Source organism: Epinephelus fuscoguttatus, linkage group LG5 (genome assembly GCF_011397635.1).
Source record: "Epinephelus fuscoguttatus linkage group LG5, E.fuscoguttatus.final_Chr_v1".
Lineage (NCBI taxonomy): Eukaryota > Metazoa > Chordata > Actinopteri > Perciformes > Serranidae > Epinephelus > Epinephelus fuscoguttatus.
The window spans coordinates 41,477,108-41,503,713 of record NC_064756.1 but is presented as its reverse complement, the minus strand read 5'-3'; the positions used below and the strand labels follow the sequence as shown (position 1 = coordinate 41,503,713).

General features: G+C 40.8%; 1 protein-coding gene across 9 annotated transcripts in view; it reads right to left on the bottom strand.

The window, feature by feature from the left end:
• The window catches only part of LOC125889095 (RNA-binding protein Musashi homolog 2-like), a 482,288-nt gene that overhangs the window by 208,433 nt on the left and 247,249 nt on the right, over window positions 1–26,606 (bottom strand). For all 9 annotated transcript variants that reach the window (XM_049576805.1, XM_049576804.1, XM_049576810.1 and 6 more), the window contains exon 7: window positions 25,928–25,976. In XM_049576805.1, the coding sequence (XP_049432762.1) occupies window positions 25,928–25,976 (49 nt within the window). The remainder of the gene's footprint in view (window positions 1–25,927; window positions 25,977–26,606) is intronic.

Sequence of the window (26,606 nt, the reverse complement as noted above, 5' to 3'; positions counted from 1 at the left end):
AAATGGCGGGAAATCTGAGCTGCTTGGCGGAGGTCTGCTTTTCTAGTTTTTATAGCGATATATCACTTTTCTTTTTCCCAGAGCCACATGTAGCCACATGTGATGTACTATGCAAAGCATTTAGGTTAGACAAAATATAAAATAAAAGTTTAAAACCACAAAATAATATTGTGACTTCTCTCACTGACGATCGTTTGGTTAGGGCATCTCTAGTAGATGGAAATACATCACAAGATAGAAATAATGCCCTCAAGTGCCACATAACAACCAATTCATGAGGCATTGCTGTGGCAATATGTGAAGCATGCCACACAGTGTTATTGGGCAACATATCCTCATACAACGGTTAGTATGATCCATCCATCCATTCATTTTGGTAACCGCTTATCCTGAGGGCTGCAAGGGGGCTGGAGCCTATCTGAGCTGACATTGGGTGAGAGGCAGGCTACACCCTGGACAGGTCGCCAGACTATCACAGAGCTGACACATAGAAACATACAACCATTCACACTCACATTCACACATATGGCCAATTTAGAGACACTAATTAACCTATCCCCAACCTGCATGTCTTAAGACTGTGGGAGGAAGCTGGAGTACCTGCAGAAAACGCACGCTTACACGGGGAGAACATGCAAACTCCACACAGAAGGGCTCCCACGCCCGGGATCAAACCGGCAACCCTCTTGCTGTGAGGCGAGAGTGCTAACCACCACACCACCGTCCCGCCCGTTAGACTATTTCAATAATTTATAACTCCTGGGATTGAACCAGGATCCCTCTTGCTGTGAGGTGACAATTCCAACCACCACACCAGTTGGGCATTGTCACATTACATACTTAACAAAAAGTTATGTAGGTTTAGAAACATGGTTGGGCATCATGATGTTACGTACTTAACAAAATGTTACAGTATGTGGGTTTAGGAACATGGTTAGGTAGCATCACGTTATGTAGGTTAGGTTTAGAGAAAGAAACATGGTGACAAAGAACCTTAATGTAACTAGAAAAATAGGAAATGGTTGGTTTCATGGTTCATGGTTACATACTGACAACATGACGATGTACCTTAAAATAACTCAAATATTCACTTAGTTTCACACAGGACACGGACACCGGTCTCCTGGGGGGAGGTCCTGTGTTTGTTTGAACCCAACCTGCCTCCTTACATTTACTTTCCGTCTTTATACTACTTCCCTCTTTGCTCCTGTCAGCACAGTGGTCACGTGGTCATGCCTTCCTAATTACGTGGTAAGTTGTGAAATGATGGTATGAATGTTTTGACACCAGAACACGAAATAGTGGTTCATGATATAATGAGACAGGATATTTTACAAGTCAAAGTTATCATGGGGATGACCATTTTCATTGGTTTAGGACACAAATGACTGATTTAAAATCTAATCCAGATTATGACATGAATGCTTGCAACTGCAATCTTAACCCCACCACAGTATGCATCATCTAATGCATAATACCAATTTTCTTTCGTGTTGCCAACATAAAGGAATTTTCACGCTTTCAGGAGATTGTCAGTAACCCATCAAGCACCTGGGCCTTGTTTTGAATCTGCATCATTATCTAAAGAGAATGCAGGCTGAGGGGAAATGTTGAAGTTGAAATGACCCATTTATCCTGACAGCGCCCCCTGGAGCCCATCTGTTACAAACAGAAGGATCGGGAATAAGTCAGGCTATGGCCTGTTTCTGTGCTCTCCTCTCAGTCAGTGAGCTGGGGTTCTGTGGAGATGGAATGGATCACAACTGAGTAATAATAAACTGATGACCTTCAGTAAATTGTTTAGAATCTGTATGACACCATAGGCCTTGTACATAGTGTGAACATGGTGAGCTTGTGAATGTGTATAGTCATGGACTATTTTGTCAGTCTTCTTCTCTGCTTTTTTCTTTCTATGCTTCCCCTTTGCATAATCTCTACTTTGTATTCTTTCCCTTCCAGCCAGCTGCCACCCGTGAGAGAAGCACTCATTAACCTCCAGCACTGCACTCCACACTTTAAATACAAAAAAATAAAGACATCAGAGCATAATCTAAACTCTCCACTTCAAATCAATTTTCTCATGAAGTTATGATGCCACCAATTTAACCTATTCCCCAATTCTGTCCACAGCCTTAAGGAGATGTGTAGATCATTGCTTCTGTTAAATTATTAATGGTGCCTGTGTGGTTCTCTGTGTAGGCCTTAGGATACAGTAATGTTTGGTAATGTTGCAGCATCTTTATGCTTCCACAAATAAGGATTATTATGCTATTGCTGAGAATTTCTGCCCCATATTAATCTTGTGATGTTATGACCCTTGACAGAAATTCAATTTCAGTAACCAGCTACCATTATTGTTATTTAACAACATATGACCAGTTTATTCCATCTGCAGTTAACATGGTATTATGCAAGTGCCACCTTGTTATTACCCCTTATGACCTCATTACATGGCTGACAGGGCTGTACAATGCTACTGAATAAAGTGCAATACTGTTCCATAAATCTTAAACTAATTTGCAGGTCTTTAGTTTTTAGTCTATTTAACATATGTAGTCCTGTAAACTGTGGTAAACTTTAGCACTGTGTCTGCTCAATAATCCCACCATACCAATAACAATCTAAAGGCTTTAGTATAATTTAAATAAACTTGGTAGTCAAAAGTGTTTATACATGTAATGAATGGCTGCTGTCAAAGCAAGGAAGAGAAGGGAGGGGTACGACCATGACAGTTGGGATTAAAGAGCACAGTCTCTTCTCTCCAGCTGCTACACTCTGCTTTCTCCTCACCAACCTCTTTTTGCAAACCCAACTGAAAAGCTTGTGCCATGTATTTTAGCCCCCTACTAACTTCATTTTAATGCCTGCCTGATCTCTCTTCAAGAAGTCTCTTACATGTCTTTCTAGTCTTGATGCAATGAATCATACAAATGGAGATAAAAGCTCTTTCTTCAGTCTCTTCTTAAAGGCAATCCAGGTGTTTTACTTTGTTGTTAAAATGTTAAATGATAGTGGTAATTGTGTGAAGACAGAGGTTCACATTTCACACCTTGGCACATCTGACCAATCACAGCGTAAATTGGGCTTGAGTGGTAAATTCCACCATTGAGAGGGGGGTTTCAGACATTGTCAGGTGAGTCAAAGAGCACTTTGTCTGAAGCACACTGATGCCTTAAAGCAGTATTTACTGCTGTAAAGATAGCCCTGTAATAAAACTGGACTCTCTATGCAGTAGAGAGACATTAATACTTTTGAAATTGGTCCTACATGACCAGAGAAAACAGAGAAAAGGGCTGTAGCATTTGCATTTGCTCAAGAGGTAGAAAACCTACAACTACCAGAATGCATAGTGCTGCACCGGACCAATAAAAGGTCCTACTGTCGGATGGTGTAAGGCAAGCTTGTCCGTTTTTCCACAAGAAACAATATGGCGGCTGGCTGGTAACACACAATCTCTATTACAGTTAAACAATGAGCTAAAATATATTTCTGAAAACATTTGAGGAGAGAAATAGGAAACACAGTAACAGAATCCTGTTTCTCATTTAATCAGCCCTGTCTAGTTTTAAACTGAATCTTTTCAGCCTCCATTTTACAGTACAGGAAATAGTATGGTGCCCACTTCCTGCTCAAAAGTGCACTGAAATATGTTTCTGAAGACCTTTTTGGCAAGAAATTGGCAGTACAGTGACAGAGTCTTGGTTTATATTAGATCAGCACTACCTTGATTTACTATTTGATCTGAGTTGGTCTGAGTTTGATAGAGAGAGATTCTGCTCATATCGTTATGATACAAAGCTGATTGAAAGATCAGCAAAGTATCCCTTTAACCGTTAAAACGCTTAACCGACAGCTGGACCACACAATCAGTATGTTCACATGACATGAAAGAAAATTATTTTATTGTGTTAGTCCAACTAAAAGTCCGACTGAAATCATACTAAAGCGAATTTCTCAAAGTCGGTCTAACAAAAAAGAGGACACTCGGCCCAGCCACGACTTAGCCTACTTAAATGATACTCGCAGTTTACTCAAAGATGGCTTAAATTTTAATATATTTAAAACTTATATGTATGGATAGAAAATTCAGTTGTATTACAAAATAATTCATTCATTCATTCATTCATTCATCTTCTAACTGCTTCATCCTCTTGAGGGTCGCGGGGGGGCTGGAGCCTATCCCAGCTACATCGGGCGAGAGGCAGGGTACACCCTGGACAGGTCGCCAGACTATCGCAGGGCTGACACATAGAGACAAACAACCATTCACGCTCGTATTACAAAATAATATCTTTCAAAGACAGAAATTCAGGTTGGCCTCTATAGGAGACACATACACACACTAGAGTGTGGCTACCCGATCCAAGCCCGACAGTACCCGACGGGTCGGGCCGGGTTTGGTCAAAAATGTATAAACTGTATTCGGGCTCGGCTCGGATTCGGTCAGCTTTCAGTGAAAATGTAGTGTAAAAATAAATAAAATCCTATTGTCTGTCCTGTTTATTGCTTGGGGACTGTTATTTACGTGACAATACCTGAACATAACACACACAGACACACATTGGCTGTTTGTTTCTACCTCTCTCCTCGCTGGAAGCCTCGGACCTCCAGCCGCCCGCCTCCGCCTTGATTAAACGCTGAAAATAAAATAAAAGAGGGAGACAAGTTTTTCCTACTTTATCTTATTTTGTTATATTTCTCCCTCTCCCCTTGCTGGAAGCCTCGGACTTCCAGCCGCCCACTCCCGTCTCAAACACGGAGGTCTCCCTCTCAGCAGAGCACCCATGGCACACGCCCGGCCTGTTAAATAGCCTGTAACCATAACAACTGTGCATAACAAAACAGAATGACTGTTGGGTTCGGATAGAAATATGCGGCCTGTGCCGCACTCTAACACACACACACACACACACACACACACACACACACACACACACAAGGAAACCCGGACATTATCATCAATTTATAAACACCCCCCTGACACCCTGGACATGACGTGAAAAGTGGACATGTCCTGGCAAAAGAGGACGTTTGGTCAGCCTAGTCTAACACAAATATTGGGAGTTGGATCACTCCTGCATGTATACAGTCAGTCAGACCCACACTGGCTTAATTGCTCTGCGCATTCTCCACAATTTCCACCCTGTGCTTTGACCTGGAGGTCAAATAACAATTAAAGTGTAACAGAGGAAGCTGGTGACAACATGGCAAAATCTACATCCAGAGCCGTGCATTTTTGGATGGACAAGGAAACACTGTTCATGCTGTGACAGCTGAAAAGTTAAGTATCTTAAAATACATTGCTAAGTTGTTTGTCAGTTCTTTGGTCTGTGACGTAACAGGTCGACCGGAAAAAGGTCCAATACTAACATGCCGAAAGGGGCTTATCGCCACCTACTGTAGTAAAGTCAGACATACTTCGATCAATATATTGATTCCCCTCCCGTGCTTGTATACTGGGACAAGGACAGTAGTAAATGGCCTAGTCGAGCTATAACCATAGCTCCACTTAACTGTGCATGTAAACATAGTGAGTAAGGGCTGAGTTGATCAAGTGCCATGGTTGCCTAAACATAGCAATCTAAACCATGCTGTCATTGCCCAGCAGAAATTGTAGGAAAACAATTCATATATATTCAAACTCAAAGGTAAATGTGCAGACATTTCCAGTATGAACACTGTGTGACTTTGGAAATACATCTATCAGAAATTTGCCTCCCTATGTTTCCACCAGTAGAGACTGACCTCTGGTGGTGCGTGCTGTAAACTACAAAACTTTGCCACAATACAGCATCTCCGTATCAATTTAATAGAAAAATAAGTATTTTTGGTGATATTGAAAATCACATTTGGAGGATTTCTAAATAACCTGATACACTGTAATACCTTATTATTGCCCAGACCTTCCTTTTATCCAGCATATTACAGCCACAGTGTAGTAATCTCAGTAATCGACTTTATCTAAACTTACAGAAAAAAAAGTCAGTTGTTTTGATTTGACTGGATTTTGAAGGTCTTCTTGGTTAACTTAAATATTTCATCCCTTAAACGTACACTATATGTACAGACACATGTGCACTTTCCAGTCATTATACACAGTGCATTTTTTTTACCAGGCAGGCAGATATTTTACCAGCCAACCAAATAAAAATTGCTTTTAAGTGTTGTAATTTGCTATCAGTATTATTTAGCATGTCATTTGGGTCTTGTATGTGATTCTCAATCAGTATTTTAATAGTGTGCACTAATATTAGTAATAATGTATGCTAAAATATGAATAACTGTTTCAACAGTTAAGTGTAATATTTGGGTTAATAAATTCTGTAGTATTCTTACTACAGTGCAAAAAGAATCTTTCATTAAGGAATTTTACATGAATCACTGACTTCAGTCTCCTTTGGACAGTTGAGACACAAGATTTTAGCTCGACCAGACTGCAACAGCAGGTCCTGCCCTATATAAACATGAATGTCTGACCAGTGGTGGACACAGTATTCAATGACATAACTTGAGTGAAAGTAAAGACACTCTTGGTCAAATATTACTCCAATACAACTGAAAGTTGTTTAGTCATTTTTTTTTTTTTACTTAAGTGAAACTGCACCAACTGATTAACATACAAGTAAAGAACAGTCCCTAAAGTGCGGTGAGGTTTGTGGATGGTTACCTGCCACAAAGAGAGAAATGTGAACAGCTCGTTTCTCCTCTGACACAACACATACCTGTGTGCTGGGCTGTTCAGGTACGTTTGGGCAGCGATCGCAGCGCACCGAAATTCTCGCGCGAGCCCGTTCACATCAGACACGCATTTCTCCACGCCGGTCGACAAGCGGTTCTGCTCCCAGCTGTTGTCTCTGTCACATTTGGGGCTGTTTTTCCATCATGGGTAACTGCCCGGCTTGACACATTTGCTCGCGTCTCGCGCAGAAAATAGACCAGACGCCGAATCGATCACTGCAGGGCAGCTCCGCGGCCGGTGTAGATGACACAATCGGTTGACGTGACCAAAGATCGTCTCTGCCTGAAATACACATTACTCTGCCAGGAAACCAGCCGATACCAGCACTGTTCTACAGTAACAAAAAATGCATTTTTCGCTGGTAAAAAAAAAAAACTCGCCAGAGTGGCGAGTGGTCTTAAAAATTTACCAGCCAGAGACAAAATCTACCCATAATTGGCGAGTGGCGAGTGTTAGTTTTGGACCCTGATTATACACACTTCTCTTTCTGTGGCCACATACACACTGCCTCTCTGCTTGCTTCCCCCTCACCTCCTCCCCATCTTTTTAAGGTTGTACTTCTTGAGGCACTGCGTTCCTGACCTCCATCTCTCCATCTGCCACTTTCTCTTTCTGGACAAGTTAATAAGACGACAAACAGGTTACCCCTGGGGCTACAGCAGCCTGCCAAACAGCAGCGGTCAGACAGACATGTACTGACACACAGAGTACAACTCAGTCTTTTAATTGCTACCTTCAACTCCTGTCCGGCAGTCAGACATACAAAGGTGCAGAGGAGAGAAGATGGGCATTGATATATGAAGAGGATGTAGAGATTGTTCATCACCTTGCCCTTGGGAAGATCCATTAAGCAAGCCGCTACTTTTGGCAGCTGTAATTAGGTGCATTAGAAAGCAGGTTGTCAATACTTGGCTCAACACTGGAGACAGGACAGTGGCGCCAACGCCAAGAGTCAACAGCTCCTTGTTTGGAAGGAGTACTGCAAGGTTATTTTCTAAGGACAAAGCTTGTGCTGCTAGAGAAGCCAGAGTCTGCTGAAGTGGAACGACAGTCCAATGATGGAGCAATGCGTTGTGTTGAGAGCACAACAAGAGACTCACTGAAAGGCAAATTCATAGGACAAGACAAACTGGCCATCAGTGCTCATTGAGAATACATATGAGTGCTATGCTACTTACTCTCGGGGGGGGAGGGGGGGCAGAAATACTATTAGGAATAGATAATGCATATCCTTTATATTCAGAGGAACAGATACACAGGCACAGGAGCATAGGTACTGTCATCAAGCAATTTGCTCTCCATTGTTGGAACAATTGTAATTAAAAAGACAACTGAGTGTGGCTTTGGGATGCAACATCAATTAAAAAGATCGGTCCTTTCTGTCTTTGTCTTCTCATCAGTGGCTCTTACAATAACATTGTTCTCTCTTTGCTGAGGCATTTAGTATTTTGATTGAACATAAACATAAAAACCCTCTAAGTGCTGCTGCTTACGCCTGAGAATTGTTTCTGTGTCACTCTTTTCTTGCCCCTTTGGACGGCTACTCACAGAGGAAAACAGAAATGAAGATAGAAAAGTGCTGTGATAAAGTCCGGAGAGGAAGGCAATTAAAAGTTACTTTAAGATGGAAAAGTAAAAGAGGATCAGTGTCTGTCTGGACAAGCCAAGAAAATGTTTTTCGCATTATATGTTTCTGCAGTGTATACTCATAGAATGGTTCATATAATATTCTAGGAAAAATACGTGCGCCCTCCTCCATTACATCCTCAATACGTTTATGATAGAGGTAAACACTGGCAAGGTAAAGTTAGATACACGGAAGAGGAGAGCGAGTGTAACGTTACAACCAAGACAGTCACATGCAACCCTGGAGTTTCTAAACTCTTAAAATTCTAAAACTCAATCTGAGTCAGTGATGACTGATGAGTTTTAGAATAAGGTTACAGTGCTAACGTTAGAAAGTAGCGTTAACATTACTAGTAAGTAGAAACGCACAAGGAAGATCAAGTTAATGCGCCCTATATAGATGGTTTAAAACGCAAAGCGCCAGGCGAGCAGCGCACGGGCGTGTCCCAGTCACTTGCTAGTTAGCGTGTTTTCAGACTGTACGCCATGGCGGAGAGTCTAAAAGGGTTGGACTTTGTGAATTAGTCATGGGTGTGTTTTGGGTGTATCATTCAGTAAGCCAATCAGAATGTCACCTCTCATTCCCTTTAAACGAGGCGTGATTGGAGCGCATGGCGGAGAGCTAGTTAGATGGCGGACCTACCAACTGGAAAGAGTGAGCGTTTGACAGCTGAGGAGACGATAAATGTATCTCTATATCGACTGTCCCGTCACATCTGATGTCAGATCAAAGGGGATTGGCACCGTTTGGCACTGATTGGCACGCGTAATGGAAACCCAACCTGATTTGATTAACACAGCTGCAAACTAATGAGTTCACATCCCTCTCAGCCAACCACAAACAGCCACAGCATCAGATAGGGAGTATATATTCAGCATCTGTCATCTTAGAAAAGTCAAAAGAAAACAAACAGAGAGAGACTGCGAGAGAGAAAGAGAGAGCGCACGCGGACGAGAGAAACGCTGTCAACAAATTGTAAATTATTCAATTTATTTTATTTTAACCTGGGAGGTTAGAGAGTCCAGCTCCCTCTCCAGCATCCTGAACTCCAGTTCCTCCAGTTCCGTATATTCGGACACTGCAAGCTTGGACCTCCTGGATTATGATGGTCATTATTACTGCGATTAGATCATTCTGATTAATGACTGACCATTAAGACGTGTTTCTGATAAATATTTTAATGTGCACAATAATAACCTTTCACATTGTAATCATATTTTTATTTGTTATATTTTGCATATGTGTGGCTGCTCTGTGTGTGTCTGAGCAGAGTGCGCAACGCTAGAGACACATATTACTAACTTGTTTAACAGCGAAATACTGCGCCGTTGACTTTAGACCAGGTTTTTGTTGATCACTGGCAGTGTTGCCAAGTCCGCTTATTATAAGCGACTTTGGGCTTGTTTTTCTGTGAAGTTGCTTACAAATATTGGTAGTCACAGGTCGCGTTTTTTTTGGGCTTATCTCTAAAGCGTAGTTGCTTATTTGGGCTTGTTCCCAGCTCCATGATAAGTTGTCAAGCAGATATTTCCGATATGTTATTTAAACGTAGGATAGTTTGTCTTGCCTGTTCCCTCTGTCCCTCCCGTTTCCCCATACACACAGGAGAGCAGAGTTTATTCCCACCCGCATCCTGCTTCTAATTGGCTCTGACCCTGATGGCAACGAGTACCAGCCAATCAGAGGCAGAGCAGGGTAATGTGTTTTTTTTTCTGGTTAGGAAAACATCAGTCCTGTAACTAAAAGAAAAAAGTTAGATGAGTGGATTAAAAGCAATAATAAATAAAGAATTGTGAATTCAGGATGATATTTATTTGTGTGTGCAAATTTTAATTATCAGAGGTTTACTGTGTATATAATGTACTCGGTACATCAGTCTATATTTGATATCCCATCTGTTTTCTAATGTTAAATAATGTTAAAAGGTGGTTAAACTCCCTCTTATGGTCATTGTCCTGAAGCTCAGGGGGGAGAAAAATAAATAAACTGTGTACCGTGGGTACAGTTTTGCAAAACCGCGCACAGTTTACCAATCTGTCCACATGGATGTAAATTGACAATCTGTACCCACAGTTTAAAATCCGTCCCCACGGACTGTAAAACCGTGCACATAGTTTATTTAATTTTCTCTCACTGGAACCTAGGGGGGCTCCGTACAAAAAGTCACTTGTTTTGGGCTTGTTTTCACAGGCCTGGTTGCTTATTTGTCTCGCGAGATCTGACAACACTGGTCACTGGCGCATTTGTTTTTTACGTCATCTAACTAGCAACGCGCCATGACTGTGCCTGACCACTCCTCAATTTTAGACCAACACACCCAGAGAAGTGCAAGTTCATTTGCTAGTTAGATGAAGAGGGCGCAGGGCGTGAAAATGACAACTGTGCCTGCATCTAAATAGCAATGACACTTGCGACATGGATTATGTGCCCTCCGCCGTCTGCTTCAGACCATCTAAATAGGGCCCAATGTGTCCGAGGCTACACTACAGTAGGCTAACGTTAGCCATTAGCAACTGGATGCTGTGTTGTCATATATAACGGTATGAACTGAATGGAACTTCTTTGTCGTTTTTATGCGCAGCACAAAAACGAAATGACATTTCACATACCCCAAGCAAAAAGAAACAAAACATTTAAAAACAATTTGTGCAACATATAAGAAGGAACATATAGTGCAATAGTAAGATGAAAAGGGTCAACATTTCACAGTCAAAAACTCCACATCCTGAGAGCAGAACTGGGAGATCCTCTTCACATCACAGCACCATGAATTGTTTGTGTATATTGCCAGACCGTCACCACGGAGCTTACCAGATGATGCAGCCTCCCTGTCTGCTCTATGTAGTGTTAGCCCCGTTAGCTCAACACCAGATTCTGACATGTTACCACTCATCCATGTCTCAGTGAACACAAGGACACAGCAGTCCCTCACTCCTCAGTGAGTGGATCGCCACAGTCGGATGTAATCCATTTTCGTGTCCAGCGTCCAGCGGACATTTGCCAGAAGGCTGCTGGGAACAGCTAGTTTGATGGGTTTAGCTCTTAGCCTAGAGCTAAACCCTCCGGCCCTCCCCCGTGTCCGCATCCTGTCACAGCGCTGCTGGCATCTACCCGTCAGGACAGCTCCAGGTGAAACCACAGTCATCTCAGGACTATAGCTCGACGTAGCAGGCCAAGCTTGCTACACATCCTGAGCTCTCTTGGTTGTAGCGTTAGATCTCTGCAGCGGTTTCTAATGTCTGTTAGAAACTCGCAACTGTATTGCAGTGAAGAATTTACTTCTTGTTGCACCGTGTTTACTTCGCCGGTGTACACAGAGGCTGCTGCCATGTTGATTCAATGTGGGATATGTTACGCTAGCAGTTACGTCAGTCGGAGGCCTCCACGTGGGGAAGACAGACAGGACAGGAGAAAACTCCGGCCAATCATTGCATTCAGTTGGAGTTTTCTTAGAACCATATGAGAATGGTACAATTATGAGTTTTTATTTCTGGTGGAATTCACTTACATTTTAGTGTGCCATCAGCTTATTAATAGCATTTTAACCTAAACAAAGAAAAGTGTAAAATTTTCAGAAAGGTAAGTGTTGCTTTAAGAAATGAGCGACACAGCTGCTTCTCCCCTCCTGCTCAAGAGTTTGAAGGTTACTGTGAAACTATCATCAGTTTAAAAACTTCAAGCCGATAAAATGTCTGGGCTTCATTCTAAAAAGGATAACTTGTTTATTTTACTGACAGCCTGTCGCTGTGATTCTGTGTGTCATGTACATGGATTTGACTGTGCTGTCTCCACTCTGACAGCTACTGTGCTGTTGAATTTCTCTGACTGGTGCGTGGTTGCTCCAGACTGTGATTGACAGCTTAGTTTAACACACAGTTAAAATTGGGATGGCTGGTTTAAATGTTCTACATGGCTACAAAGGATACATTCTGAGCCCTGTCTTCTGATGCAGATGTCAGAAAATGTGTATTCATGGCAAAACCACACGTGGCTACATTATATACTGAGGCCTGCCTGTTGTCTTGGAAATATTTTCTTGGGAGGGGGTCATGATTACTGTTTAAATACGGGGATAACAGCTTCAGACAGTCTCTTGTGGAAGACATTCATAGTGTTGCACTGTTCACGTATAAAGTGAAAGATAAAGTTGTTCCAACGATAAAAATGAGAGTTTTAGAGAGAAGTTCAATCCCCGGCTCCTTTGTCACCTCCTCACAGCTGGTCAATCCCAGCCTGAAGTGGGTGTAGATGTCAGACTGTTTTGGAAAGTTTCAGATAAAGGCAGACACATATTTAAAATTTTGAACAAAATACAAAATTTAAAGGAGCCAACAGATTGGCATGCTTTATTTTGTTTTGCTATGTGTTCCACTCAAAATTTAGTATATGTGCATTTGTCAATCCCAAAAACAAAAACATGAAAGTAGCGGTGCCTCTGGTAAAGAAAGTGGCAATATGCAACCTTAAAAACAAAGGTTGCAATCTACCATAAAAGAATAGAAGAAAGATGAATCGATGTTGAGGCTCTGCTCCAACAGAAGGTCCTTCTCAAAGTCGAGGAAGGATCCTTAAAATGAATTTCAAGGAGGCTACGTCTTCGAATCCCGCCAAAGGACTGTTCCAATGTCAAGGATCTTTCAAATTCTACCGAGGACAAAGTGCCTCCTTCAGAGAATTTTCAAGGATGTATGTGTATATCCTCAGCGGGCATGGAGTACCCACAAGTCTTTGCACACAATTTGCTGGAATTGAAGGTGGGGCCTCACCAATGAAAGCTGCACTGACGGAGCTCGGCAGGATTTAGATAAAAATGTAATTTATTTGGATTAATATCTCTAGAAGTTTTTATCATAAAAGCATGATATGCTGATATTGACAAAACCCTCATAATTTCCACCTTCCAATGTGTCCACTGCCAAATAATATGATATTTTTAAAATAACATGACTTAAATAAAACATAAAAGTTTTTAAATTAATCAGTCACAGCAGAGATGGAGTGCTATGTATTCACTCCCCCTTTCTCCTCCCAATATTCACATAATAGCGACATGAAAACTGATCTCCTTCTTTCAATTTCAGTGGTGTATTTTTCAGGGAAATCACATTGACAAGGGCCACAGTTAACACATTAGAATGTTCTGCAGGTTAAAGCATTACTCACCTGTTTTGAGGTGAACATATTTCAAAAGATTATACTTCAGTATCATGTACCAGTGACGCGTGGGCTGTTTCAGAGCAGCTCAGCTCATCATATCAGATCTGCTATTCTTATCATAGCTAATTTGTGGTCATGCACATATAAAATCTAGAACAATTTGGAATCATAGTGTAATTCTGTGTACAAGTCTGTGTATATACTGTAAATGGTGTGGTGATTTAAACGTTTTTTTCAGCTGTGAAAAGGGATTAGGGAGTGAATGTGTCTGTGAGTGTGTGTGTGGGGGCTTCACCTGATCTCACCTGTGAACAGCACCTTTTGCACATTCAGTGAAAGACGCATTACCCCTCCCACTGCCAAGTCTTGTCTCCAAAACAATAGGACATACATTTTTAGCCATTTAACTGACCAAATAAATGGAGCAGATGCGAGTATTAATGCTTCATATATTCGCCAGACTTCACAGAATTAATTCAAGTGACCTAAAAAATTCATCACAATGGGTAAAGTCATGTTTTGTAAAATTGGTAATGTTAGAGAGCCTTCAGTTCCTGAACTGCCATGGCAATAATCAGCAATGCATGCTGTCCCCCACCCGATCCATTCATACAGTATTTTGTCATTACTTAAAAAAAGGAATTGTTGAGTATTTGTTATGAAATATATGTGCTAACATGGGACCCTATTTTCTACTGATAGGGTTAAAGCTGAAAGTTAGTGTCATGCAACAAAACAATATACATTTTTTTCCTTATTTTTGTTTGTGTCCACATTTGTTTCATTGATTTCTGGAATTCACCATTCTTATTTTTGTGCTTATCTTAGGCAAGAGAACATTTTACAAATGGTCTCACCAAAATAAAAGAAAAACATTTCATTTTTCTGGTCCACAAATTCTTTGTCCAGTGCAAGGAAAATACGTTTTGTATTTGAGGAACATAAAAAAAGCACAAATTTCACATAATTGCATTTAGATTAAGTTTTACAGCAATTATAATGATTGGATTATTAAAGACAAGCTAAAGAAATGCTACTACAGTTGGTCCACTGATACCGACTACTGCAATATTAGTTACTGTGTGTCCCTCTGCTGACCAGTGGAATGTCACTGAGTACAATTACTCAAGTACTGTACTTAACTACAAATTTGAGGAAGTTTTACTTTACTTGAGTAATTTAATATCATGCCACTTTCTGCTTCTGTTCCACTACACTTCAGAAGGAAATATTGTACTTCTTACTCCACTACAATTATTTGATAACTTAATAGTTACTTTACAAATGAAGATTTTCACACACAAACCATATGAAAATATGTAAGTGCAGCTAAAACATTTATAGTTGATTGATTTTTTTTAATTAGTTTAATTATTTTGAGTTATTACATTCATAAAACTTATTGCATGGGCACTTTTACTTTTAAGACATGAATACAATTCCCTGATTGTGCTTATGTACTTTTACTGAAGTAACATTTTCAATGCAGAACTTTTACTCGGAACAAAGTATTTTTACACTGTGGTATTAGTACTTTTACTTAAGGAATGGATCTGAATATTTCCTCCACCACTGCTGCTGACACAGCAATGACAAAAACCCATCAATGACAAACTGGGTTTTTGCACCTGTACTGACACTCTGGAAAATAATATTTACTTTGTTTAAGTTTATTTAACAGTATGTCGATTTCACCACTGCTGAAGTTCTTCTTACAGCCTGTTTTGGTGGCATCTCTCCAATTCTTGGCACATGGCACAACACCTACCTTTAAATAGTGTTAAAGTGATAGATCAGGTTTTTGGACATAAAGTTGTGTGAAATGCTGACCATCTGTAGCTCTGATGTGACGGTGTCACTACTCTCAACGAGCCTCCTGCTCTGAGAAATGGCCCGTAGCTTACCGGAGAAAAAGTAGTCCTGAAGATGTACGGGGGACACGTAACCAAAAGGTTTTAAGCTACAGAAAAGTATACATGTGTTTTGTTAGACTATTTCATTCATTCATTCATCTTCTAACCGCTTCATCCTCTTGAGGGTCGCGGGGGGGCTGGAGCCTATCCCAGCTGACATCGGGCGAGAGGCAGGCTACACCCTGGACAGGTCGCCAGACTATCGCAGGGCTGACACATAGAGACAAACAACCATTCACGCTCACATTCACACCTACGGACAATTTAGAGTCACCAATTAACCTAGTCCCCAATCTGCATGTCTTTGGACTGTGGGAGGAAGCCGGAGTGCCCGGAGAGAACCCACGCTGACACGGGGAGAACATGCAAACTCCACACAGAAGGGCTCCCACGCCCGGGATCGAACCGGCAACCCTCTTGCTGTGAGGCGAGAGTGCTAACCACCACACCACCGTGCCGCCCGTTAGACTATTTCAGTAATTTTAAAACATCCCTGCATTACGTCAGACCTTGCTATCAATTGGGACTATTTTCTGGCCAGTATCACTCCGCCGTGCAGGCCCGCAAGACAGCACGGCAACAGAAATCAATTAGACAGTTCATCACCACGCCGTGCAGGTGCGCAGGATAGCAACGGCTAACGAAAACTTCATCGGCTGTTTCCAACAGAGAACCAGTAGGCTATTATTAGTGAGGAAAAAGATGTACTAGCCCTATATATACCTACTACTACAGTGCAAACACCGGCTCAGGCTCACAACACACCCTCGTCAGCTGCTGTAGGTAAACAGAGGAATACCAGAATGGTGCGAACAGCTGTGGGAATAAAAACATCGCCGGCTCCCAATTCCATCGGTTTCCTGTTACAGATGTAACCCGTAGGCAACTGTGGCTAACCCACCACCAGAACAAAGCAGAGACTGGTCATAATCACATATGAATTCACATTTCTATGTGATTGATTACTCATGTCATGGATTTAGCAGTTCGCCTAATATAATAAAACTAATTAAAACCTTTTGGTTACGTGTCCCCCGTACATCTTCAGAACTACTTTTTCTCCGGTAAGCTACAGGCCATTTCTCAGAGCAGGAGGCTCGTTGAGAGTAGTGACACCGTCACATCAGAGCTACAGATGGTCAGTGTTTCACACAACTTCATGTCCAAAAACCTGAACTGTCACTTTCAGGGGGCATTACCTATGCTAATAGGTTACTTATGATCAAGTGGAATTCATCATTCAGCACATCTTGGTAAGACCTGATTTTGATGGTTAAGAATGTTTGATGCATCTAGAGTTGACTTCTTTTATTTTTTCTCTTAACAGAAAATTAAGAGAAAATTTAAGAGAATGTTGCAGCATGATGCCCATTGTCTCAGGGAACATCCCTGCTATTACCCAACTGACCCAGAATATGGAAACTCACCAGGGTAGTCTCCTTAGTTAATAGATTAATATTGTGTCCAGAGGTTGGTTCATTTAATTTATTCATTTATACAGGAAAATAATTAAAAGTAACAATGGGCCTCATGCAGCAACATTCTCTTAAATTTCTGTTATATTTTCTCTTATTTTTTGGGTTAAGAGAAAAAATAAGAGAAGTCAACTCTGGATGCACCAAACGCTATTACCCTCCAAATCTGCTCTTACCCAGGTGTGCTGACTGATGAATCCCACTAGACTGTAAATTGGAGGCGCTTGGCCGATTGTTTGCAACTAGCATATGTGACACCCACTAAACACCATATAAGGGCAGGTGATGTGCCACGCTCAAAGACCTAACTCTGGCACGACAATTGGAGCAATGCACCCGAAAAAGGGAAGTAGAAAGAAGAATAACTTAAGCGACAATGAAACTGAGGTACTATTAAATGAAATTAAACACAGGAAACATATCATTTTCTAGAGTGCCAGTACTGGTGTTACAGGCACATCAAAAACACAGCAGTGGCAAAATATATGTGATGCTGTGAATGACGTGTCAGCAGAGAGACACACAGTTGCAGAAATTAAAAGAAAATGGTTTGATATGAAAATTCTCAAAAAAAAATTTCCTCAAGCCAAGTGCAGCATGATGACTACTGGGGGAGGACAAGAAGAGGTGAAGATCTCAGCAACGGACCAAAGAATTCAGGAAATAATTGGAGAGGTGGCACTGACAGTTAAGTGACTTTACATTACAATTCTACAATTTCATTTAGTAGACACTTTCTTCCAAAGGGACATTTATATTTATATGATAGAAACAAAAATACAAGGGATAACATGTTAATTGAAAAACACTCATTTTCAATGTGCCTAAAGAATAAAAAAAAAAAAAAACATGTTTGTCGTCCAAAGGTGTTCAGTTGGACGCTCCACTTGACAGTGATGAGGTTGTGGTCTTCTCTGAGGCACTCAACTGCCTCAGAATGTGAAGGATCCACAGCCGGGTACGTCTGGGACTCAAGCCCCCACCAGCCAGGAAACCACACCACACCAGTGTATTGGAGCCTGAGCGCCCTCGCCACAGTTTCTCCCAGACACAAGTTGTGTCTGACGCTGTCAGAAGTTGCAAAACCAAAATCAGATGCTTTCAACACTGCAAGTTCTATCTACAACTTTGGTGAAAACCTTGAAAGGATTAATGAAATACTCAAAGAAATTCTAAATAAAACAATGAGACACTGTGACTGGCTTGTGTGAAATTCCTCTATTTGTTGTTCACTACCATCTAAAGTTGAAGTTTATTCAAAGTCCATATTACTATTCACAGTCTCAAAGGGCTTAACATGCCCACAGGTATCAAAAACAAAATGATAACTCACCTCATAAGCGGACAATTAATTGCTGCCGAATGATGATGCCACCTCCATCAGGTGTGTCAACAGGGTCCTCTGGGATTTTCTCCACATGGGGTTTCCGCTCTGGCAGTGGTATGCCACGTCTCATCACCACATTATGCAGAACACAGCCAGCCATAGTCATCAAACATGTTTTCTCTGGAGTGTAGAGAAGCTTTCCACCTGCCGAATCCAGGCACATCCACCTGGACTTCAGCACTCCAATTGTATGCTCCACCACAGAGCGCTCCTGCCCTTGACTGGGTTCAATCAGATGCAGATATCTACAACGTCATTCTGACTAGTCATAATTCGAATTCAAGATATCTACAACGTCATTCTGACTCTCTGAAACTCAATTCAAGATATCTAGAAAGGACCATGTAGATATCTTCAAGTGATGATAATTAAAGATATCTTGAGCTTGAATTATGACTAGTCAAAATTAAATTGTAGATATCTCAAACTGGAATTACAGATATCCACAATTCAGTTGCAGATATCTGCAATAACAATTGCAGATATCTGCAACTACATTGGAGATATCTATAATGACCATACATGAATGGCAAAAGTAGTTTGAATCTTACTAGTCTCTAGTCTATCTGTAATTAGAGTTTTGGCTAGTCAAAATCTAATTACAGATATCTTGAATAAGAGTTTTGACTAGGCAAAATTATGTTGCAGATATCAGTAATGAATATCCAGTCTAGCTATTAAATGTTAAAACGGCTTGCCATAGAATGCCTGACTGAGGTTTACTCTTGTTTTTCCTCTTCTTTTATCACTCTCCTTTTTGCTCTTCTTTGCCTCCTCAGACAGAGGAGCTCGTTTTCTTTTTCTAGGCGTTTTTCACTTGTCTCCAAACTTTGTCCGTCTGCCATTGTGCTCATGACTCAACTATCTCATGCCCAGCTCCTCATAAGGACCAGCTCCAGTCCCTGATTGGCTGACCGACCAGTTTCGCAATACATGACGCATTTCCTGCGGTAAAGTAGATTTTTTTCGCGAAATTTCGGCACCGGTGGCAGAAGCTTATTGCAAAGATTGCAAAGCCACTTAGTAACTTATGTAAATGCTGATAGTCTAATTTTACTGTGGCCACTACCCTGTGCAACCCACATTATTTTCATAATGATATATTTAGGAAAAGATGCTATCTGTTGCTTCTTTATACAATAAATATCACAAGCACAAGAGGTTTTCAAGGAGTTCAAAATGTTAGACATTTAATGCTCTCCACAACCTGGCTCCCCCCTACCTGTCTGAGCTCCTCCACTGGCACACTCCCTCCCGCACTCTCAGGTCCGCTGACGCCAACCTTCTGCCCCCGAAGCGGTTTGGATTTGTTTTTTGAAGTACGCAGCCTTGGCTTTGTGCAGTTCAGTACTGCATTTGTTTCTGATCTCTATTAATTGTGCTTCACTTTCTAATGTAATGTTTCTAATGTGCACTACAGGACTCCGCTGTACACAGTAAAGAGCAGGGACAGAGTGGGTCAGCCCTGCCTAATTGGAAAACAGACAGATTGGCCTCACAGTGAAAGGGCCATCACACCCCCCAGTCAGCCTTGAGGTGCAGGAATTCTTGTGATCTTGTTTGATGTAAAGCAAGATAAATGGAACGGTGGTAGCATAAAATGCAAATGAAAGAGAATTTGCTATTTGACTTGAAATTGGCACCTGACTGGGCTAAGCTCTTAAGAAGGAAGTGGCTTAATAATGCATGCTCCAATCACAGGCAGTGGTGAAATCATTACTGGCCACAGACATGGTAGTGCGCAAGGTCAAAAGCAGCTGGTTATTACCACAGCTATATTATTTATAAGAGTGATTTTCACATCAAGTGGCCCTCTCTGAGCTGCAGCTGCTCCCCCAGACCTCCCACACAGCCGGAGGGGAGGTAATGGGCCAATCAGCACAGTCATGCAGGGAGCCTGCCTGTCACGCTGGGAACCAACAAGAGAGCAGGCCAGGAGAGAATGCCATCCACTCCTCGGATAACCTCTGTGGAAATGGTGGGGATATGCCAATCACACAGGTTTTAGAAAGTCAAGATGTGTGAAAAAACTGATAGTGAAAATGGAAGAAAGTCCTGCTGCTCATATTAGAGCATGAATGTGTTTTTTTCTACAAACTATGACTCACGTAGGCTGCATTTGTCCGCATTTTTCCCACAATTTCATCAGATTAAGCGCTTACAGCCAAGCAACAGGACAAACTCAATTTGACAGAATCCTCTGCTCATCTGCCAATGAGATCGCAGTTTTTCCCAAATCATCTGCGATTCAATAATCATCTTCCAAGGCAAACACAAACACTTGTATGTGAAAACTCCAGGCTCTTAGCTGAGCAGCTCATCTAATGCTAATTACTGCACTATATATTTATCAAAATGTGTGCTGCTTTGGCTGTGAGGACAGGGAGGTTAAAGTGATCAGCTTAACTTATGTGAGACTGTACAGAAAATTATATTCAATTCAAATTAAAGGCTTTATTTATCATCTGCACAGAGAATATTGGGTCAAACCAGCCAATGAAATTCTGCAGACAAAATTACTAAACAGATAAACACACAGTATTAAGATGAGAAAGTAATGAGTTAAAATATAGAAATAACTAGAATTACTGTCCCACAGTTGTATGCCTCTGCGCACCAATCAAGTTTCTCTGTCTATAAAAACATGGATGCTTCACACCCATTGTCCCCACGACAGCACAGATGATCAATGCCATCAACACAGTTTCGAGGTGGACACCCAGGATAAGTGTCACCAAAGTGTCCAACCAAATATTTCCCTTTATGCTCCTGGGATATGACATTGAATAATGGCCAGAAGAGTGTTTTATACAGAACATTATGATGTCACAGTGAAGGTGACCTTTGGCCTTTTAGTAAAATTTAATTATTTCATCATTATATCCTATTAGACATTTGTGTGAAGTTTTGTCATAATTGGCACACAAATTCTTGAGTTAGGGCCAAAAATAGTCAAAAACATCAGTTTATTATTTAATCCAAGTGGTTGTGAGACAGATGCAAGGTCACACTGATCTTAACTTTTGACTGAGTCCAAGTAAACATTTGAGCTAAATTTGAAGAAATTCCCTCACGGTGTTCTTGAGATATCATGTTCATGAGAATGAGACATACAAGGTCACAGTGACCTTGACCTTTGACCTATGAGCACCAAAAACTGCTTAGCTCATCGTTGAGTCCAAGTAGACACTTGTACCAAATTTCGAGAAATTCCCTCAGGCTGTCCTTGAGATATTGCGTTCACGAGAATGAGACGGATGCAAGGTCACAGCTACCTTGACCATTGGCCCTTGACCACTACGAAAACATAATGCCTCTTGCCGCCGATATTGCTGGCCTGGAGGCATAAAAAGTTGTATGATAGAATGTGCAGGAACTTCAAAAAAGTTAATCGACACCACAATTGAAATGGAATAACTGAATGAAAATGAATACACCTCTGGATTGGAACAAAACAAAGTTGGTTCAAAACCTAGCAAAAATGTATATATTTTCAATCATTATTTCATGGCTGATTTTATGAGTGTGAGTGAGTTTGGAGCCATGGTTAAAGAGGAGAGGTCAGTGTGGCTAAAGTATAACAGTCGAGATCACAGACTACAGTAGCAGGTATAATGTGTGGTATGTGTAGAGGGCCTGGATGGGAAATACAAAGGACAAGGAGGAATGGTTTTGGTTAAAGCATTTTGTTGAGGGTGTTGTACATACAAACAAAGAAATCATTGGTAAATATACATATGCAATATAAAGATAAATAGTGCATTTACAAAACTGACAGAGACATTGTTTTCTTTTAGAATATGTAAAAATAAAAAAAAATAGAAAAAGAGAGAGAGGGAGAGAAGAAAAAGATAAAGCACCCAACCCACCCAACCTGGACACCCAAAAAAAAATCGAAGGATCCTGCATTAAACTGGTAACAAGAATCTGCAAATGGCATTACACTGTAACCTTCTCCAGATATTGAAAAAAAGGTTGCCAGATGGCGTTGAACAAGTTCACCTGCTCATTTCTCATGTATCTGATCCCCTCAAACTCAAGAGTACTGACAACATCATCAAGCCACATATTCACATCAGGGATATTTTTACCCCTCCACAACATCAGCAAGCATTTCTTAACTGACATTAGAAAATTGTTGATAAATTGGTTGTTAAATGTCTCTCAAACATTAAAAATAATAGTTTGAGGCTCAGGCTCAATTCTTGAATCAAGAATGTCTGACATTGTATGGAAAATGTTGCACCAGTACTTCTGAATCTTAGGACACATTATAAAACAGTGTATTAGAGCACCGTCATTGACACTTGCACAGCACAGAGAAAAGTAGGAGGAATGTATGCGAGAGAAAGTCAAGCCAAGTGACGTTAAAGACCAAGAGAGAACTGAAAGCCGCCAGAGCCTCATAAAACAACATCCAAGCACAGTTACGCAAACATTTGTAAGTGTCACAGGGAAATCATGGACTCCATAACAAACTATATAATAACAAATGACAAACTGAGCAATTTTGCTCGGGTTCGGCCCACTTGACGTGCTGCTGTGTTGTGCTATGGCGTGCTGGAATTTGTCATTTACGTGACAACGCCTGAGCACAACACAGGCTCGCTCCGCTGTGTGTACAGTGCCATGCTGCGCTGCTGTGTGAGCAGCATGTTTGACTGTGCTCAGTCTGTTGATGGTTATTAACACACTGTCCATAACAATAACTATGTCAGGTCAGTGCCCCCCTAATATAATGTAGGGGAAACACTGAATCAAGCAAGAAGAGTAATTTTTTTTATTATATTGTAATCGCAATCGCACATTTTTATCAAATCGTGCAGCACTAACCTGTAGTGATACTCTGACCCATGCGTACGAACATTTTGGACATGGGGAAATTTGAGATGCAGACGGTGAGGTGGTGACTTCAAGCCAGACTGTAGAAATTAAATGTGAGAGGAATCATTACACATATAATGATGTCTCTCACACATAAAATTTCGCCTCATATCACGTTACTTATGGATCCAATTTATCATAAACATTTAATTCAGCCATTTTATTGGTGCAAGTAAGGCATAACTTCTCCATTAGCACCTTTCAGCTGTGAAAATTATAAGACAACTCAAATCTCACATTGAATTCCTCTCAATATTTCATTGGCGCTGTCTCACCATCACAATTCCCCCCGAGAGCGCAGAGCAGAGGGGCGGACTGTATGCTGCTGACAGTCATGTTTCACTATGGAGCGCACATCAAATAGCATTAAATGATTGCAAAACAGATTAGAGATATATCACGATTTAAGTTTTGTGTGTTTTTGTGTGTAAAATCTCTGCAGTGAACACAAGTGTGCGCACACAAAGCACACTGGAGACACCGCCATGGCTACTAACACACTCTCCACCTCTCCAGTCACCTTACGTTCCTCTTCACTACCTGTACATATGTTCTGTGTAAATTATCAAAGTCTGTGAATAAAGCCAGCAACAGCTCTCACACATTTATTGAACTCCATATTCTCATGATGATGCCTGATCATAATGCAGACCAAGCTCACCATAACATAACATAAAGAAATAAACTGTGTTCACCTATCTAATTTGTATCTTCAAATGATGAGGGTGGGAGATGCCACTGATTATCGTGATCATTTTGGAGAGGTGTGAATCAATCAGTCTGATTGCTGCAAACATAAATACTGCAGTGACCTTCAGCTGTTGCCGTGATTCCCCTGTAAAGTCCAATAACCCTTTGAGCAATGAGCAATGAAAGAAGAAATGTTCCAAAAAATAAGCAAGAAATAAATAAAAAGACAACATTAAACATGAAAATTAGCTAAAAAAGAAAGAAAAGGGAAAAAAGACATTTTAAAACAAACACAAGAAAATGAAAAATGAAGAAAAGTAAACAAGCCTTTTTTTAAAAAAATATTTTTCTATCTATAATTTTTTTTTGCTTTTTTGCTTTTTCCCCCCATTTGAAAGAAATTGCACCAATTTGCTCAGGGTTTAAAGGTATGAATACGTGCGAAAGGCATCTGAAAAAGCACAAGAAAAGTGATGTTGCTTCAGGTTTCAGAACAGCAGGCTCAGTTCTATGAATCAGCGTTCATGAGGTTCTTTGCACTGACCATTTATGGTTAAATGTTTTTTTTTTCCAAACGTCTCATCGTTTGACTATTCGTCTTTCTTGTTTTGTCACCAAGTCAATGTCACTGTCTCATTACTATCAAAAAGAAAATTGGCCAAAATGATGAAATCAAGACCACAGTTGCAGTAACCAAGATGTATAATGGGAGAAACTTCCATGCACTGACTGTGCTTCTTGCAATGATTGCTTTTGTGTAAAGACGCTATCTATTTGTTTTCATTTCATATTGTACTATATTTCCTTTTCAAAACCACCATCCTCTCCTCAGCACTGTGTTGGTGTGGAGTGGCTCACCTGTTCCTGTATCTGTCTGTCTGTCTGTCTGTCTCCTCCTCTCTGCTGCTGTGTCTTTGTAAAGTCCTCTGTTTGGGGCAGAGGGCTGTACTGCTGAAGCCACAGATAAGGCCTTCAGATAAGGAGGAGGTGGAGATAACCATCCTGCTGCTACCGTCACTCTGCGGCATCAGCTATCTGCACCCTTATCGGACCACACAGGCCTCCCTTCTTCAGTGTCTGTCCTTCTGTTCAACTGTGAGGCACCCTTTCTCTTTTGCCTTTTCTTTCACTCTCTTATTTGACCCTCTCTTTCTTTCTCAACCCAGTGTCTCTCTCTCTCTTCCATCATGAAATCACCAGAATACCAGTGTAGATCCATATCAACTTATCAGAGGGTCAAAATGGCCGATGGGGAAATGAAGCTAATTAAATTGATAGGGGAAATAAATGTTGGTCTATGTGTATTTAGCTGGTAGGCTCAATTGCCATGTATTGTTGTATGCACTTGTCTATGTGTATGTGTGTATCAGTCAGCAGTGTGGAAAATCACTATGATAAGGGAACAGATTTAGTATGGATTGCTGGGCAGAGTGAAAGCTATCTGTAATGAACAACAATGGATGTGACCTTGAGGGAAGTAGGACTCTTTGAGGAAATTCATTTACTAGTGTATTTGCTGTTTCTGCCGTGTGTGTGTGTGTGTGTGTGTGTGTGTGTGCATGCGTGCGTGCTGAATAGAAGAAACCTGGAGAAACATATATATATATATATATATATATATATATATATATATATATATATATATATATATAATGTCATGCTGGTTAGGAAGTTATTCCATATGTTCTGACTGTCATTCCACATATTCAGATTTTATTCTGTAAGTTTTCTTCATATATTCAAGGTTCAATCTATTCATACAAACTCTCATTCTATATATTCAACATTCATTCAATGTTCTCAAACTTTTTGCGATATATTTCAACTTCAAAATATTAAAGTTCATTCCATATATTCAAACTTTTACTCTGTTAATTCTGACTTTCATTCCATTCAAGGTTATTCCATATATTCTGACTGTCGTTCCAAATAATCAAGATTCACATAACAATAATTTCCTAAATGGCATGTGGCCATCAGAACTGGAAGCATGGACAAACACACACATATAAAACACACAAATGGATATACAATCACAGTGGAATGCGAACCTACCTCTATGTCGGTTGGTGGTTTTGTCAAACATTAGCATGGCATCTTCTACCTGATGGAAGACAGAAAGAATTGTTAGACTCCAATTGCTAAACATGTGCACACACAGTACCAAATAGAAACATTGCATCTTTAAGGACAGCACACAGAGGCAGCTTGTGAAGTATGTCAGAACACATGCACCCATTCTTTTTATCTTTTTCAGTGCAGATAAGCACACGATTGTCATCGCTGCTAGATGCATGTTGACATGTCACAATCCAATACTGTCCCAGCATTATCACACATTAATACCTCATAAAAGTAGCATTTTTATCACATGTGCTTTCCAGATCCCGGCTTCTGTAACCTGACTAGCTTGTTCTCTTCGTCATGCCCAGTGTGTGCCACTGGTGACAAATGACATGGCTCGGCTGAGTCAAAACTACAGGACCAGTTTTATTTTTGGGTCCACTAGTTTTGGGGTCTAGGGATGTAGCATTTTGTTAGTGTGTCCATCAGTTTGTGCTCCATTGTCTCACCAGACTACAGAGCAGCTTTTGTTCTCAACTCCACCGTATCTTCCACACTCCACCAAATAACTGACCTCAGCTCCATATGTTTGTTTCAAGATTGCACACTGGACTATAGATTGCACTGCATCTGTGAATTGTTTTTACATGAAACTATTCTGTTATGTTAC